The 18,584-nt window shown below is 41.7% G+C and overlaps 2 protein-coding genes across 3 annotated transcripts; one reads left to right on the top strand and one right to left on the bottom strand.

The window, feature by feature from the left end:
- Positions 1–644: 644 nt before the first annotated feature.
- Positions 645–8,064, bottom strand: tomm70a (translocase of outer mitochondrial membrane 70 homolog A (S. cerevisiae)). The gene is made up of 12 exons (XM_047587484.1): positions 7,717–8,064; positions 6,637–6,810; positions 6,148–6,274; positions 5,942–6,051; positions 5,339–5,487; positions 4,874–5,081; positions 4,282–4,416; positions 4,079–4,186; positions 3,853–3,969; positions 2,701–2,798; positions 2,458–2,580; positions 645–2,376 (listed from the first exon to the last, which is right to left on the bottom strand). Exons 1-12 carry the CDS (start codon positions 7,948–7,950, stop codon positions 2,223–2,225), a joined length of 1,737 nt encoding a protein of 578 aa, XP_047443440.1. The 5' UTR covers positions 7,951–8,064; the 3' UTR covers positions 645–2,222.
- A 3,041-nt stretch (positions 8,065–11,105) lies between these two features.
- Positions 11,106–18,524, top strand: lnp1 (leukemia NUP98 fusion partner 1). 2 transcript variants are annotated; one of them, XM_047586352.1, is made up of 4 exons: positions 11,106–11,635; positions 13,606–13,839; positions 14,157–14,255; positions 15,791–18,524. In XM_047586352.1, exons 1-4 carry the CDS (start codon positions 11,450–11,452, stop codon positions 15,896–15,898), a joined length of 627 nt encoding a protein of 208 aa, XP_047442308.1. In that variant the 5' UTR covers positions 11,106–11,449; the 3' UTR covers positions 15,899–18,524. The 2 variants fall into 2 exon arrangements, with proteins under 2 accessions (XP_047442308.1, XP_047442307.1); XM_047586351.1 differs by lacking the exon at positions 15,791–18,524 and adding an exon at positions 14,529–15,715.
- The last annotated feature ends 60 nt before the right edge of the window (positions 18,525–18,584 follow it).

Genomic DNA, 18,584 nt, shown 5'->3' with positions numbered 1-18,584 from the left:
TAGACATGGACAGCACGAAAGTCTCTTACTCATGATAAACTAATTGTAATTACATAATAACTACTGGCACAGGAAAACTAATTAATTATGACAGGAAAAGCACTGCGATAATAATAACATTTATCATGAGTGGTTCCGTTTTCTTCAGTGAGCTGGTGACACAGCCAGATATGAGCTTTGAATTTATTACTGTTAATCAAAGATGAATAATTTATTATTATTTGTATAACTCTAAAAAGTAAAACCTCAAAGACACATAAAGCAAATAGTGTCACAATGATTAATGCTGCAATTCACTGGCACAACAAAAATGTGAATCAACCATTACATTGAATTATTATTTACTTACCATAATTCACGTCCTTATTCAAAGGCCGCTTCTGTTACTGCTTATTTAAGTAGGGCACAGGTATAAAACGAATGCAACAGCGACAGCCGCTCCTTGTTGACAATCTACAACCTGCTCCACATTAATCTGAGTTCCACAAGGGAAATTAATAAAATGCATTATATAGTAATTTATGTTAAATCCAGAAAATAAGAGAAACCACATATCTAAAATAATTCTCTGGCTCTAACTGAAGTAGACTTGTTCAGAAATTTGTTGATGGGTGCTACAAAGTGACAGACTTGGAAAAAAAGAATTCATTTCAAGAATTATAACTTTATTAGGGTTCATATTCTCTTTCACTTTGGTCACCATACATATTGTCGATGAAGAATGTCAGTGTAATTTCTATCAAACAGGAAAAACATTTGTTTTTTTGAAGGTTAACTTTCGTTTCTTTTTCTTTAAGTTTGAGAAAAATGATTTTGCTCTAGTAGTAGTCCTCACCAGGTGCAGCTGGAGTGCATGATTTGGTTCTTCAGTACGGCCACACACCAAGTGAAAATGAACCACTACTGCTTTGAGATGAACGAGGATTATGGAGAACAGGGGCTCTTCAGTGTAGTATTCTAAAAACTGAATATGCTCCAGACACACAAACATTCATCAGCGGTGTGTAGTGTACAGATGCTATTTGAGAACCAAATCATACACTGTACTGAACAAATTCTCAGGCTGCATGTAGGCTGGAAACAGTAAGGCTTGGATTGTAAAAACAGAGAAAAAAAATAATAATAACATTAAACCACTGTCTTTAAGTGCGAATTCAAAAGATGAACCCAAATGTCGCATGAAAAATAAACTCTCACAATATAATAGAAAATAAATGTTTCTTGTTGACGTGAGCGAGGAAAAAAAAAAACACTGAACATCCAATCACTTGTGACATCTTCTGACGCTAGAGGCCATTCAAAATTAACATTTTCAAAACAAAAAGCTAAAAACGTTGGCTAAATTTGTCTAATCGAAAACTTTTTGCCCAAATTGTCATATTGTTACTGTTTTTCTAGTGTTTTTCTAGACAGCACGAGCATTGCATTTACATTTATTTATAAATTGAACATGCTGCACAAAAGGATATAAAAAAAGAAAACAGGCAATCCCACCATTAAAAAAAAAAAAAAAAAAAGGTTCTAAACGAAGCTCTCCGCAGGCCCGTTCTCCTCAGGGATCAAATCCAGCATCACAAATACAGACATTACACATTTGACTATAGTTTTAACCTTGCATTCCGAAGTGTTAATGTAGGTAACCATATGGAAGTAGCTGGACAGAAACACTTTAGATCAGCATAAATGAACAAGTGAGCAGTCCATTAGAACTACGTAAAGCTCTCACAGTTTTCCCTATAGATTTAAAATTGTCCCAAATGCCTCAAGTCGTTCACTGGTTCAGCAGACAGGTAAATGTAAGAGGAGTGACACGTCCTAAGTTATGATCAAACAGGTATACATGACAACTCATGTATCTTTTCCCCAAGCTTTATTCTGAGATGTAAAAAGATTTGACAATAATGTGGTTGAATTATGAGTGAGGAAAGAGCAGTGTTGGTTACGACCCTCCCTCCCTCCGGCCACCACATCCTGATAATCAACTGAGTCTACCTGAGGCCTGGATCACGGCCTCAGTGTGATTGTGAATAGAAATCCTTCTTTTTCCATGACAACAAACCCTTTTCATGAGATGTAAACACTGTATGTATTCAGGGTTCCTCTTTTTCTTTCCTCATTTTTTTTTTCTTAAACAAATCAAAGTTTTAAGTCAGACAGTTGCACTTTTAACACAGTTAGATTCAGCAATGAAGACCGAGGCTGGCGAGCAATTGGCGGAGGAGTTACAGTGTGGGAGGTTTCAGGCCGTACTTCCTAGACACTTCAGTCTGGGCGTATGCTGCGTCACATAATGAGTACAAATGGGCCATCTCCATCTCTGACTTGGCTAGGTTAATTGCTTTGTTGAACATTTCTATCGCCTTGTCCAGATTGCCCCTGTAAAGAAAACAATCCGGTTAGGCCGAGCACTTTGAAAAGACTTCTAATGTGTGGATTTGATCAAACTGTTGGTCTCACCTTTGAACTTCAATGGTTCCCATAGTTTCGTAGGCAAAGTCACATTTGTTGTCGATCTCAATCGCCTTACTGATGAGCTCTAGACCCAAATCCAGGTCTTGTTTCCACTGAAGCTGCAACAAACTGAATATATGTATATAGATCAGTGAATGCCATGTTTACAATATGTGAATTTCCAATGAATCAGCAGTAAAATTTGATTATTTTATCAACGTGTTTATATAAAGGGAAGTAAACGCCTACCCCTTGTGGACATATGTAGTAGCATTGTCTGGTTCCAGTACGATACACTTGTCATACATCTCGTCAGCTTTTCCAAACTGCTGCTGATCAGTCAAAGCCTGAAAAGAACACACAAGCAGAGCTTAAAAGTGCAGCCATCTCCATCCAAAACATAAACAGCAGCTTTACAGCCGATTAAAGTCACCATCAATATGAAGACCATGTTTCAACTGAATTTCCCAAAGCAAAAACTGTGAATTAATGGGCATTTGATTAAGAAGGCTGGTCCTCTGATTGGCAGGAGTCTGGGCTATTGTTTAGAGACACACATATAACACAGTGCAGTCCATCCTGGACAGCATCAGGCTTCCCCTCCATTACATCCTGGACAGGCAGAGAAGCAGCAACAGTGGGAGACGTCTCTCATTTCACTGCAATTCTGAGAGGTTCAGCAGGATGTCCTGTGTCCCACAGCCATCAGACAGTACAGCACCACTGTTTAAATGTTCCCTTTTAAAATGCCCCGCTTACCTGTACACACTTTGGAACCACCACTATTCAGACACCTTTTTTGTACTGATATGTGTCATGTTTCCTGCTCTTCTGTTTCCCACACTGACGTTTGCACAGTCATATTACTGTGATGTTATGACGATGTCTGGTTATGTTTGTGTACAAGCTACTCCACACTCGAATTTCCACCCAGGGGGAAGTACTTTCTATCTTTCTATCTATCCCCTACTGGATGGTGTTTGTCATATCAAGAGAAACAGTCTTTTTTTCAGTTCATGGCATCCAACCAAAGAAAAAGATGACGCAAATAGATGAAGCAAAAATATCAAACACTGTGTAAGAGAACTGTGTAAAAACTAAAATGAATGCTTCTGTTGAAGGCCTCGGCCTACCTGTCAGTTTTTGTTTAAATCTGTCCAGACAAATAGTCAACATATATATGAAAAGTAATAATATATGCATTGACCTTTCACCAACAAAGTAAAATCAGTTCATCCTTGTCCAAATTTAAAGAAACACTCAAACAGCCTCCTTGATATGTATCGAACAAGTTGGATCAAATAGCATCGTCTCCTCAGTACTTAACAGAACATTTTCACCAAGGCGAAATTTACACGGCTCTGAGTATAATTTGCAGAGATAAAATCACATTTTCCATACCTGAGCATAAAGAGCGTAGCCCTCAGCGCATTTTGGAAACCTTCGGATAACGTCCTCAAACCCGTCCATGGCTGTCTGAACCTGTGACGGGTTGTTTCCAGTATATGCTTGTCTGTACTGAAGAGTACACAAACAAACAAGATTAATAAACACAACATGCACATATATATATGTAGAAAGAGTCAGACACACCTCCATTTGAGTTGGTCTGCATTAGATCACTTACAAGAGCGAAGCACTTCTGTGCCTGTGCCAGAGCAGAGTCGGGCCTGAGCAGGATGCACTCATCGAAGTCTCCCACCGCCTCGTCCACCTGATCCAGCAGGATCTTCAGCTGAGAGAAAACACAGAGCACATGTCACGAGGTCTGTCACGATGTCTCCACTGTGGCCGAGACATTACAACTATTCACTTCGTCCTCGTTCCTACCTGACCCCTGTGGTGATACACGTCAGGGTTACGTGTGTCGATCTCGGCCGCCATGTTGAAGTCTTGTGTAGAGAGCATCGGCTGCTGCTGCTGCATGTACATGCTGCCGCGCTTGATCAAAGCATTAGCTCGTAGCTGCAAAATGTGACGGCACAGAGAGAGAACCTGTCAGGCTGCTGCTGAGCCTTTTGTCGGTGATGATTTAGCTGCATATAAATCATCACGGGGACCAAGAAATAGAAAATGATGCCCCAACAGATTTAATGTCCACTCCAACCTAGAACAAGCATTAACGGGGACTTGTCACTAAGTCTATTTTGGCTTCAGTCTAGGGTTACACTTAGTAACAGTTTAACAGGAAACTGAACTGATCTGAGAACTTCATGATTGTTTGATAGACTGATTTATTAAATGCAAGACATCACAGTTACCAGATCCCAAGCATTTATAGATACATGTGAACCCAAGTGAACACGTGACGCTAGAAGTTACAAACCTGCAGTCCCTTTAGCATAACTAATCATCTCTCACAGTGTTTAAGTTGCTTTGATAATTTTAACTGAGAGCAGGTTTAATAGTTAACATTTCATACCTTCACATTGGCGTCTTCCATGTTGATTACCCGGTCCAGATCGGGTTGAGCAGCAGTAGCGTTACCAATCAGCAGGTAGAACGTGGCGCGCAGCAGCAGGGCCTCAGCAGTGTACCGGCCGCCTGACTCGATCTCCTTGGTGCATTCACTGATGATTTTGTCGTAGTTCTCCTCCTCCATGTACTGCTTTGCCTTCAGGTATGCAGAGCTAAGGAAATACAAAAAAGAAAAGAAAAAATCTTCATCTACAGGCATTTGAATTGATGGCCTCCCATCAATTGCACTGGTTTAATTACACTGTAAACAATTTGATCTCTGAAGATGGGGTCCCTCAGCAGAAAACTGTTTTAAATGTAAACTCGACTGTGAGACATGTCACACAGATACTTATCCATCATCATCAGCATGTATAACATCAGGCTGATGAGTTCATTGGTAAAGGTGACATTTAGAAAACATCCTGACCTCTCCATGACCTCAGCTGCCTCGCCCTCATTGTCCTTGTCTTCATCTTTCTTCTCGCCCTTCTGCAGGGGCTGGGAGATGATGTCGTCTGTGAACGAGCTAAAGTAGGACTTGATGAACTGAGGGGAAGGCATCATGGGCTCACGGTTCTGCAGAAGAGAGGGTTACAAAATAAAATAAAAAAAAAAAAACAACAACAAACAAACAGAAAGAAACAATTTAATGTGACAATTATGGGACTAGAGAAACTGCCAACCAGCCTTTCAGCAGTTAACATCTGTCCTAACACCAGTCTGACTCATGTAATATTTATGTAGTGGAGGCTTGGAGAAGGAATTTAACAGAAGTGAGGATTATGGTGACAATTTAAATATAAAATGTTATATTTCACAATTTACCCTATTGGAGGGTGACAACTAGCACTAGACATATTTTGTGGTGTGACATTTGACCACTAAATTTTTATCTGTTCTCTCTTGAATTCAAATTAACCCTTTTTTGAATACATTTGAATAAATTCCGACAAGCTGTTCCAGAGATATGACGAGACGAGCCTGGAGTCATAAAACACTGAAAACACTTTGTATTAAAGTGGACACATACCTTGTATTTGTCTTTGGCCTTCTCCTTCCCCAGCTGTTTCAGCACCTTGTCTGCTAGCAGCATGCTCTGTTGGTTCTGGAAGGCCTCAAGGATACACACCGCGGTGACATCTGGAGGAGGCAGCGAGATCAGAACGACGGTGTCAGTGAGACTCTCGTACGTTAAATATGAAAAGGACATTTTTAGAAGAAAGGAGAGCGTCTCACCCTCTAGACACTCCTTCTTGTTGTCCAGTTTCTCCAGAGCTTTGGCCCTTCTGAACAGAGCCTTCACGTAGCGTGGATTCAGTTCCACAGCCTGAGAGCAGTCCTGTACCACTTCTGTCCATTTCATCTGAAATTACAATTTCTTTTCAGTTACACCCTTAAACTGATGTGTCTTAATGGGGAGGTTGTCTTAACTTCCAGCAAGTAAACCTTTATAAAACAGGGAGAGGAATCTACAACACATTAAACAAGGAACGGTAACCATGGTTTCCTGCAGAAACATCTGGTCTGGTTTTGGTTGTGGGAAGAGGACAACACATTAAGGTACACTGCAGCCGTTCCAGGTTGATGTTTTGCTTATCTAACCAGCTGGACACTTGCGGGGACAATGTTTGACCAAACACTTTGTTAATACAACAGAGCCTGCCCAACCAGAGTGTATGCTGGTTTAGGCACATCAAAGAAAATGAAAAGAAAATTGGTGCCAACCTGCTGCTCATAGGCTGCTGCTCTGTTCTGGTAAAATGTTGACAAATCTGTCTTCTGCTCTTTGGGGCAGAGAGCGATCGCCTCTGTGTAGCACTGGATGGCGTTCTCAAACTTGCCAGCCTTAAAGTACTTGTTGCCCTTGTTTTTTGCTGCTTGGGCCCGATCCAGTGGGCTCTAAATGAGAAATAGAGGGGGGAGAAAAAAAGATTAAACACTCTCACCTGCGATTCAGTGAACAACAACTGGAGATACAATTCAGCTGTTAGATGTAGCCCCCTCCCCCAGATTTGTTATTTGTTATTAACAAATAACAACATGCTTATTTCAAATGATTCATAAAGTCTATGTTTGACCTGTGAAATGGTACGCTGCTACAGACAAGACCTAATTGAAGTAAAACCTCAAAGGAGTAATGCCAGATTCTTTAATATGTGAAATTACCTCATAGCCACAGGAACACCTCCAAGACAGGTGTCGTATTTGTAAAGTCAAATCTCATGGAAATAACTCGTGCAACATCGGTTCTTCTCCCTTTACACTTTAAACCTACAAATTAATGTCGTCTGAAACATTAGCTGATGACTCTTTAACACGCGTTCGTTTAACTAAACGAGCGTGAATCTGCACATGACGCATACGTGAGAGTAGAAAGAGAAACAGATACTGAGCGTGCTGCTAAATTCACACGGCTCTGCTAAATTATTTGTTTCTGTCGTGCTGTCACCACACGTTTAACAAGACATGTATCGGTAAATGTTTTACAGGTGTGCCAGACTCCTGCGGAGCCCACTACCCCCTCACCCCCGCGCGCTAGTTAACCTTGCTGCCCTGGTAACGTTAGCATAGATGCAGCTAGCCAGCCAGCTAATCCACCACCGTGAACCGGCTGCTATCGGCCTTGCTCTCCTCCGGTAGCTGTCACTCTGTCTGTCAGTAACGTTGTCCTTGACTGCACTTTCACGCCAATGACACGTTTATCCGCAAAAGTGGACGTCCGGCACCCAGCCAGATGGAGCTGGGGGCGGGGTGGTCACATCCAGAGCCTGAGGAGGCCTGACGGGGGGCTACGGGCTACCCTACCATGTTCTCCTGCTCTCGGCCGGCCCGAGCTGCGCCGTCTTGGCCCTGCACGGGACTGGCGCTGCCTTCAGGTGTTTTCCGCTCCCCGGTCCCCTTGCTGTCCTTCGTCCTGCTGCGGTTCCACAGGTACACCGCACCCACTCCCAGCACGATGGGGGTCCCGACTAGCAGTGCCAGCTGCCAGCGGGGTAGTCCAGTCCCGGACTGCGGCTCGACTGGCTTTGAAGCAGCCATGATCTTACTACGGAGTGACGGGTTAGCCAACCAAAACCTCCACCACCAGTAGACAGCGTGAGCGAGGCGAGCGCCGCTTCTTCTTCGTCGTCTCCTTCCCGTGCACTGCCAGGTCAGAGGCGCCCCGAGGGATCATGGGATACTGGCGGATAGTTGTAGTGCGGCACTTGCAGTTTGTAGTCCAAACAAGTATCTCAGAGATATTCAAAGGTGTAGATGGTGAGCCTGTGCTGGAATACTTACTAACCGATTTATTTTGTAGTTGGTTGATCAAACACTAACTTGATACAGAACTTTGCCCTCACGCGAATTAATTAATGAATGAACTCTTTATTTTTATTGTACATCGAGACAAAATAATTAGTTGTGCCACACCCATTCACACAGCTGCCATGCAAACATAAGGGCACAAAACATAAGGGCAATAAATAGTATGTGATTTAAAAACAATTGACTACTATATTTACAGCATTTACATTTGGTCTGGGGTAAAAACTTTTTTTTTCCCCCCTCAAGTCTGTTAGTCCTGGTTTTCAGCCTAACATATCTCCTCAGGGAGGACAACACAAAGTTCAAGTCCAGGCTGTTCCCTGTTATTTAAAATGTTCCTGCCTCTGCTGAGACATCTGAAACTGGCAATGGTTCCCTTCCAGAGAAGGGAAAGGATGACTGATGATTTTCTCAGCAGTTCTTATTATTCTCTGACATGCAGCCAGCACACCACACAGCGATGAATGTCACTAGCAGATTTTTTCTGCAGGTTATTGTTATGGAATAGTCTTTAAAAATACATTCTCTACTGGGACTTCTTCAACCTGGTGTTCCATCTCATTTCCACTGAAGAGGAGTGGAGCAGGGTTAGTGTTGCTTCTCCTGAAGTCCAACACCATTTCTTTGGTCTTCTTGGTGTTAAGGGATATGTGGTTGTCTATGCACCACTTGGACAATGCCCTCCTCCCCTAATATAATATAAATACCGGACATTCAGAGGAGGCCAGTATTTGTGGCGTCCCTGTGCAGTTTCACTCCAGCCGCCAGGTGGCAGTGGTGTGGACTTTCTTAATACACTGTACAGAAATAACCACTCTTAAAATACTATATGTGTACCACTGCATACTCTTGTTAAATTACATCATAGAAAATCATCTCTGTTGACATTAAAATACAGTCCAGCAATGCAGTCTGACTTACATAAATGAAAGAGTTAATTCCTTATTACTCTTAAATGTGATGGGTTTTTATTCGGATCAGTATGGATTCACTGTATGAGATCGTGTGTGTGAGTGATTGTTTGTATCTTTGCCAGGTTCAGTCTCTTCTCTGTCCCATTTCAGAGCTCTGAGTTGGTCTATCTGGACACTGCTGGAGCCTGACAACTCAATTTGTGCCCTAAGGCCATCTGTCCTAAAACAGAGACCAGCAGTGGACGGCTTTCAAAGTCAGCCCTATACAGCAGGTTAGAGGAAAGCCTTCATAATGAAAAGCCTTGCGGTAAATAAACCTCTGACGGAATAACAACACACCAGCGTCGTCTCGTTCTGTTCTTGAACCAAGTTAATAAGTGTAAGTTTCTTCCTCACTCGAAATGTTATTTGTCTCTTGTCATGAACTTCAGAATAAAAGACAATCAATCCTTTCATTATCATTCAAAATGGAGTAGCACATAACACACTGCTGCCCTCAAAATAATCAATTCCTGTTTTGAAAAGCCATAAAATCGATGTTTCCAGTAGAAGCACAACACGTGATGAGACACAATAACTTTGTGTAATACATGTGTGACGTGTGTAGCAAAACACAGTTGTAAAAGCGATGGACAGAGGTTACATTAAGGACGTCTGAAGGGATTGCAGTTCCTGATTCTGTTGTTCCTGTAATATTGTTAGCGTTGCCGTGTAACAGTTTGTCTGCTCCCCTGTACATTTTATTTATGCAGTTAGTTGTTGTTGCTGTAAAACCTAGTGCTAGGGAGTGTAATCATAATTGTCTTGTATGCTTTGTTATTCAGTAGTTATACAACTATAAATGAACTTAAACAATTTTGTCACACACTAATGTGAAACATTGTTACATCATTCATATAGTGTTCAATGAAAACAATGTCAATACCATAATCCATGCGGTTGCGTGATCTGAATACTAAATTATTTTACACTAATTCAGAAATACAGAAGTGTTTACATGGAAACTCTTTAAAATAATAAAAATGCATAGCGTATTATAACTATGCTCAGTCATCTGTCTTTAAATGTGACTGTATTACCTTTCTCTTTGGAATAACAGCAGATTACCATAATCTCATGCTAAGTGAGGTTACATGTTAAAGCAGCATGAACGTCTCATAACAGCAGCTGCCCTGATTAACGCTCCTCTTAAAGACACAGGCCCTTATTAGATCATTAGTAGCATTTTGATCCTTTCAGTTTGTGAAGGAGAGGATTAAGACTTAAGTCCACGGACTCCTCGGGTCCAGTGTTTTGGATGTGAAATGTATTTTTTTAATGGTTTCCTGCCTATTTCTATGTTCTCAGTCGTATCGTCACCAACCTTTGATTTGAGCTTTGGTTAAGAATCAATTGACCAGAGATTGCTCATGATTGTCAAGTAATGGCATTCAAAAACCAAAGTTGAAACAAGAGCAATTGGACTTGTAGAGTTTCTTGAAGATATTTCACCACTCATCCAAGACATCTGTGAACATTGTTCCCCTGAAACTTGCAAGACTAGCAGTGAGTGTCTATAAACGATCAGATACTTAGCTGTAACTGGAGGAATCTGTTTTGATGATGTTCTTCTACCCCAGTGAGCGGTATGTTGCTTTTGTATGGCTCGGGTGAACTCCTCATACATGAGACCCGTGTTTTACATATTTGATGCAAAATCACACACGCAAAAGGAAAATATGACAGAGTCGAAGACAGTGTAACATAAAAGCATATTGCATGCTTCCTCTCAGTGCTGTTTAAACAAGCCCCGGGCTCTCAGCACATAGCAGCAGACAGAGCGGCTTGCGCTCCATAATTATTGACAGGTTTGATGTACTCAGCGAGTGGAAAGTATGGGGAAATTGGAGTTTCAGTTGTTTACCCCCCGGCCAATGACTGTAATGGAAAGATTAAAAGCAGTGGTCACATCACCCACCCGGTGCCAACATACTAGCCGTTCCTCCACGACTCGCGCCTCCCCTGTTTATTCCCGTCCGTCCCTTCCATTTTTACTTTCTGCCAGCGACGTTAAATAGATTAAAGAGGATTCTCTTATTTAAAGGAGTAAAGGCTTAGTAGTTTATTTTTGGACCGTCCAAAAATAACGCAACTACAGCAACAGCGCCGAGGCATCTAATTGAAAGTAAGCCACCTTTGTCTTGTAGGACAGTGCAGTAGAGCAACCAGTCAGTCAGATACTGGGTCAGCCCTGCGTCGTCTTCATCCTCACTACCGCTCAGCTGGGATCATTTGTTGTACCAGGACTTGCCTCAGCAAGAGACTCCCGGTACACCATGTCTCTTAGGCTCCTGCCTGCTATCATGATGGACAACGACGAGGACGACGATGGCAACTTCACAAAATGGATGAGTAGTTACTGGGGTCACGGATCGGAGTCTGGACACCCCAGAGAAAGAAAACGCAGCTTCAGGAGGCCCACAAAAACACGAGTTGATAGAAGAGCATCACTGCCGACCGTGGTACGTACCGTCTGGATTTAATGGAACCATCCATGTGATTTTATTCAGGTTTTCAGTGTTTGACTTATATTATTTATGTTTGCACTGATACATAAAAAGTCGTTTTTTCCCACTTTAGAGCAATTTGTACACCATTACTGCCCAAGCACAAACTTTCTTCTTTTTAACTGATGTAAACTGCTTTATATAACTACCACTAAAACAACATTCAGCTCGGAACATTTATAAAATGTCTATATATAAATGTAATGAGGCTAAAAAGAACAGACAACAGTCAATGACAGCACGCACTGTTCCCTCATGCTGGTATGAACACTATGTAGGTCTGTTACAGTGTTTAGTTGTAGGATGTCCTGACCTGTGATTTGCATCCACCAGTTTGCCATCAATAACAGTCTGCCGATGCCCAAGTACATGGCAGCTTACCCAGCACACAGCTACGCACACACACAAAGATGCACAACTGAATGTGTTGTTTAAAAGTGACCCTTCAGAAGCTTCTTACATTCTGTGGTGTCATTGCTTTGTGTTTACTTTAGCGTTACTTCACGCTGGTGCGGTCAAACACTGTGAATGCTCTGCTACATGCTAACTGAAGAGAAGAGTTTACTGCTCCCACTGTGATAAACAGTTCCTAGATTTGTGTCGGTCTATAATCGGGCTTAATTAGTTTATTATAATTTATACAATTCCAACTGGGGTGAGATGTAGATTAAAGTAATATATGTACAACAACCGTACGACTGTTGAAATGTCTTTCCGTGAATTTGTCGCCATTTAGCAGAAGAAAAAGTCATGCAACCCATACTCTCCACTTCTCTCCTTAATTTGCACCATATTTGTTTACTGCAATTCAAAAATAGTGGCGCAGCCTAAAATGCAGAACTACCAAGCGTACCACAAGCCCACACTACATGTAACTAACACCAACAATGTTATGCAGAATTACAGATTAAGCTTTAGTGGAATAAATGTATGGGACTAAATTTAGGTTTTGATTCTCTGTATTAGTTTACCCGAGGAACTCTAAATAGCTTTAATCTTCAGGAACCTAATAAAACCCACTAAGCTCACGGGCATGTTACCTGAAACTAAGACAGCTGGGAGGACACATAATGCATGATATAGAAATAGTAGAATAGCGTCTGTGTGTGCAAACAAAACAGTGCAGGCCCAAACAATGCAGAGCAGAAAATGTAGACATTAGTCAGTGTGAACGTCTGCGGTCCAGCTCAGATCTGAGTGCCCCGAGGAGGAGCAAACCACAACTATCAATCTGCAGATGGATGCGAAATGAAGTCCTCCCAGTCATTATATGCATTATATCTGGATTTTATGTTTGGAGGTGCAGCATCGTCTAAACCAAACCAAAACCAAAGCATAAATGAGTTTCCTGTAAAGGCCCTGATACTGGTAGATTAGTTCCATGGTAAATGTTGGTCGTTTACGTCTTTACAACCAAGTTTATTTTTTTATCTTCTGTTCTGACATAAGGCTTAATCACAGCAAACTGTTATCTAGAAAGAGGCTCAGCACAATTCAGTTGCAGCAGTTAATGAGCAGGGTGAGAAACTGAGTTAGTTAGTTTTAAACACCACACAAGTGGAATATGTTCGATTATTGGGTAACTTCATCCGATTCGTTTTGTGTTCACTCATGACTGTAGCGTAATATTTTATGTTGTATCAGACGAGAAAAAGAGCCAATAAATGAGCGACACACCATTTTGTAAAAAATAACAATCAGATTACTGATGTTATATAAATGATCAAAGGCCGAGTCAGTAGGGAAACTATAAGAGAGTGCTGTAACAAGTTACTTAAGGACACGAGCGATTAACCTAACTCCCAGACGACACCTCGACGCGGTTGTCGTTAATCTCGCTGCACGACTGCTCTTCACTCTTTCAGCTAAACTTGTGTGAGCTCCCATTGTGTAACGCCTCTCCTCATCCCACCCCTGTTCCACAGTCGCAACTGGACGCCATGAAGTTAAACAAGCTCCACGCGGCCGCGATGGCTCCCGCTCCCAGCCACGTCAAAACGAGAGAGGAGAAGGGGGAGGCCAGGCCTCACCAGAGAGCTCGCCACGCTTCCTCGGAGGACAACAGGCCGAGAGTCCAAGAGACCCGAATCACCACCATCCCGGAGCTCACCGAGTCGTTTGAGAAGAGACTTTTGCTCAGTGATCAGAGCATGGCTCTGGTGAGCATGAGGACAATAAAGTCCATCAAAATATAACCAGTTTTTATAGTTTTTGTCTGGCTCGGGGTGTTAAAGAACATCGTTGCTCTCAGGGTCAGACAGTTTTTGTGTCGACAGACTTCATCTTGTAAGGTTTTGCAAAGCTATTAATGATCAAAACTCGTATTAATGTGCTGACAGGATCACACACAGGTGTGGAACATTTAATGTTGCAGTTACCAGTTTTGTTTTTTATGGGAAGACTACATTTATATACTCTTTTATAATTTCCCTTAATCCCAGTAAAAAAAAATAAAGAAAACATTGTTGTTTTTCAGGCTGATAGTGAGAAGTTGTGCCTGATCTGTCATGAGGAAATGCGTAACAGTGGATGGGGAGTTCAGGAGCTTCACTGCACACACCGCTTTCATAAAGAGGTAAAACAAGTTCTGTCAGACCGAATCCTTTGTGTTGTTGTGCCGCCGTCTCCGCTCTACACTGTATTCATTTCCACCCCTGCATGTGAGATACAAAATCTCTAGAGCATGAACGCACATCATTCCTGGAAATGCATGATATGAAGTGGTATGAAAACAATTAGCGGGAAGCAGAAGCTTATCACTGAAGACGCATGGAGCACTTTTGCAGCCTGTGGTCTCTGGAGTGGATGCTCGCTGATTATAACATCTCTGATTTATTGGGCACGACAGGCGGCCCGAAAGCTAGAGCAGTGTCAGCCCCACAGCAGCAGCAGCAGCGACGTAGCATCCTGTCAAGCGCGGAGGTACTCGGGAGAGAGGAGGAAGTCGGTAGAAGGGCCCATCTCCTCAGAGAAGGAGGAACACGCGCCCCGTCGTCAGCTTTCCCTACGGAGACATCGCTGATATCATTCTGTGGGAGCGTGGAAGGACGGAAGATTTGCACCCGTATAGCCAAACGTCAGGATTCACTCTCGAACTCTCACCACGCATATAGCATGACAGTTAACTTTTTAAATCGCAGGGCCTGGTCTCTGCCTGACTCGACCCTGTAAAACCATCCCACGAGCCCCACGAACATGCTCACTCAACTGTTGTTACAGCTTCAGGATCACAAGTAAAAATGTAGTTCAGTATTCAAGAATGGCAGCATTTGAAATGTCACAAAAGCCGGACATTTTTGGGACCGTTTGTAAAGAAAAATATATTTAACAGTTAATATTGTCAACTAATTACTGCACTTGAAGTTTCCTGCTTATATTATCTCGAACTGAGGCTACCCGCTGTCATACTGACATATGTGCTACTTTTACAATAAAGCCTCTATACAGTACCACTAAGACCAATAAAATATTTACTTCAATAGTTGATAGGTCATGTTATGGTACATATGTTAAGTTATGACTCACAGCTTTTTACTGGAGGACAAATTAGGCAATATCTATTACAATCATATTTGTTTCAGATATCACACAAGGACAATACTTTCAATACCTGTGTGTGTGTGTGTATGTGTGTACAGTACAGTAGATCTAATCACAGTGTTTCTGCTGCACTTACTGTCACTTTATATATTTTAGAGTGCGAAAACGTCTTGTGTAACTTTAATTAGTGTCAATAAGTCTTTTGTGTTCACCCATAACTTCAGTGTAATACTTTGTGTTGTAAAAGGTAAAGGCTCAATAAATAACCATGGGAACTAATTCTCTAATTTAAATGCATCTACGTTTGAATTTTACTTACTTCATAACCTTTTAAACGCAAAACAGCTCTTTGGCTGTTTCTTTAACAACACAAACCGGAGGCAACTACGACCTCTCGGCTTGTGATGAGAGTGAGTGTTGGTCCTGCTTTGCATGTGTATGTCTGGCTTGCTGGAAACTACTTCCCGGCACAAAAAAAAAAAAAATCAATACCTGCAGAAATGATAAATGTGCAAGCTGAGTGAAAAACAGATGCAGTAGATGTAATGATATGTTTTAAATGCGTTTCAGTGCATGGAAGATTGGCTGTGGAAGAAACAGACCTGCCCCACCTGCCGTGTCCATGTATCTGTGCCAAAGCTCCTCTATTGGACTTCGTCCCGCACAACAGTCCCATAGCGGCCCTTCACTTGAAATGCCTGCATGTCCATGTGACTCGCTGACCCCAAGACCTCTTCCACGCCTCAACCCTTAGTCCTCCTGCATGAACACCTGCTGCTGAATTGCCTTCTGGTGCTGGATGCCTCAGTATCCTGAATGAGAGATAAGAGCTCCCCGACAAGACAGAGAGATTGCCATATCGTCGTGTCTCACGCTGCTTATTTGTATAGTGTCAGATGCTTTGTTTAAAATCATCCAAAAATTAGGGGCATAACTGGATGAAACTGGTTTGTCAAAATAATAGAGGCATGCATTAATGATACAATCGTTCAGTCATTCAAGAGTAATTATAATTTTGCTAACAAAAAAGGGTCCAGTCCTCATATCATTTGTAGCTAATATACTGTGACTATGTTCGATACTGAGTGACGTCAGAGCATCTGCTTGTTGCAACGTTAGGATGCATGAAATTGGACCAAGTTTCCCGGTTGGATCCTTCACTTTCAGAGGGGTCACGCTCCTTAATAGCCACAGATGTTGCTGGTAGGCAGAGACAGATTCCTTTCAGCAGAGCCCAACTAACCACCTCTTCCTTTGTCCTTTATGCTAAGCTATGCTAACTGGCAACTCAGCTCACATTTAGCACATGGAAATGACAATTATTTCAATATGTAACTTACAACAAAGTGGTCATTTAAATTACAACTTAAGCAGATTACTTTTATGATTTATACCACACGTCTCATTTTCAACTGGGGGTGCTAAAAGTATTTAGAGTATTTTCAAATTCAAACTAACTGTGAAAGATATGGATTTGATAAAAGTATGGATATAAATTATAATTCAGCTTCATGAAGAGTGGCTTTGCTTTTCAGGGAGTGGTTGATCATAGTCGCCTGTTTAATTCCTGTATGCAAAGCCTAAAGTTATAAAAACTTTTCCTTTAACATATTCCTGCCTTACCCACGCTTTTGTTTTACACATAAAGTCTAGTCGACTGCACTGTTGAGCTTTTAGAAATCTCTTTGATTTAAATACAGCAGGAATTATCTTGTACAGCATATAAACAGATCAGTCTCAACATTAATACCAACAAGCGCTGAAGTGAATAACACTGGTGATCTCATTAGAAAATAATTTTCCTCTGGGAAACCTCCTGGCATGAACATTGTTGCTTTTGTCAAGTGGCACAGCAGCAAGGGGGGTGTTTCTTGCAGCCTGGTGCCACATGTTCCCTAGCTGAGTGACACCGCCACACACACTAAATGACCCAAAAGAAAAGTGATTCATCAGACCAGGACACCTTCTTCCATTGCTCCATGGTCCAGTTTTGATTTTCATATGCCCACTGTAGGCAGTTTCAGCTACAGTAGCTCATCCATTAGATGACAATAACCCATCCATCACTTTTCCTTCATGGACCACCACCACATAGACCAGGGAGAACCCTCAAGAGCTGCAGTTGTAGAGGTCCTCCTTAAGTCACTCAAATAATTTCAACGCATCAACTTTCAGGAAAAAATGTTCTCCTGCATTGTTGCCTCCTATATCCCACCACTGACAAGTGCCATGATAACAACATAATCGGCGTTATTCACTTGGCTAATGAATATAATGACCAGTTGGTCATAATGTTATGGCTGATTGGATATGTATGTACAGTAAATATTCAAATAGATGAATATGATTTAATTTTTAGTCACAGACGAATAGTTCTATAATTCTTACTAACCAACAAATCCTGGTAAACTGTCGTGACCACGCTTTGATTTATGACCAAGCGACAAGACACCAGCATCTGTTGGCAAACTGCAGAGCATATATAGGTTCAATATGTAGGTTATACAGTATGACTAGTATGTTACATTGCATGTGTTACTTTAGAGGAGGAGTGACTCTAAGACATGCACCACAATAAGCCAGTAGCTTTATTGGCTGTAATGTTCACTGTTTTCACATGAACAAACATGCAGGGCTGTTCATCTGTGTCTGCTATGGTCTTCCTCTCTTGAATAAAATGGCACGCCCCTGTTAAATATGGTCTGTTTTGCTTTCAACAAACTACAGGGTTCTAACTGTAAGAAGACTAGCACTCAACCTGGTCGAGTCTTTGTCAAAGAAAAGATTTCCGCACGCTTGAATTTGTGCAATGGTTCCACTTTTGATATCTGAGCTACTGCTCTGCTACTGGATGCAACAAAAAAATACAATCATGAAAAGGATTTCAGTCTCTGCAAACATATCTTCCAAAATGTTATTCTGTTAAGACCATCATAACAATAGATAACCTAATTCAAGGGCCCACTCCTTCCTCAAAGATAAAAATAACAAATAAATGAACAACTAGTCACCTTGAATTCCTTGAAGTATATACATTCACTGGCCATCTTATTCATTACACCCCTTATTAGGTGATCTAACACGGTTGCTGGTGCCAGGTGGGCTGGTCTGCGTGTTTGAGAAACCGCTCATCTGCTGCGATTTACCCACACAACCATGTCTACGGTTTACCGAGAAAATATCCAGTGAGAGGCAGTTCTCTGGGAAAAATGCCTCGTCTGTGTCAGAGGTCAGAGGAGAAACGTAGGAGTGGTTCAAGCTGCTTGAAATAACCGCATCTTACAGCCGAGGTATGCGGAACAGCATTTCTGAACGCACAACAGGACAAAATGAAACATGGAGACCAAGATGGCGGCACGTGAAC

Source organism: Mugil cephalus, chromosome 6, assembly GCF_022458985.1.
Source record: "Mugil cephalus isolate CIBA_MC_2020 chromosome 6, CIBA_Mcephalus_1.1, whole genome shotgun sequence".
Lineage (NCBI taxonomy): Eukaryota > Metazoa > Chordata > Actinopteri > Mugiliformes > Mugilidae > Mugil > Mugil cephalus.
Note: the sequence above shows the minus strand (reverse complement) of the source record. Positions and strands in the feature narration are given on the sequence as shown.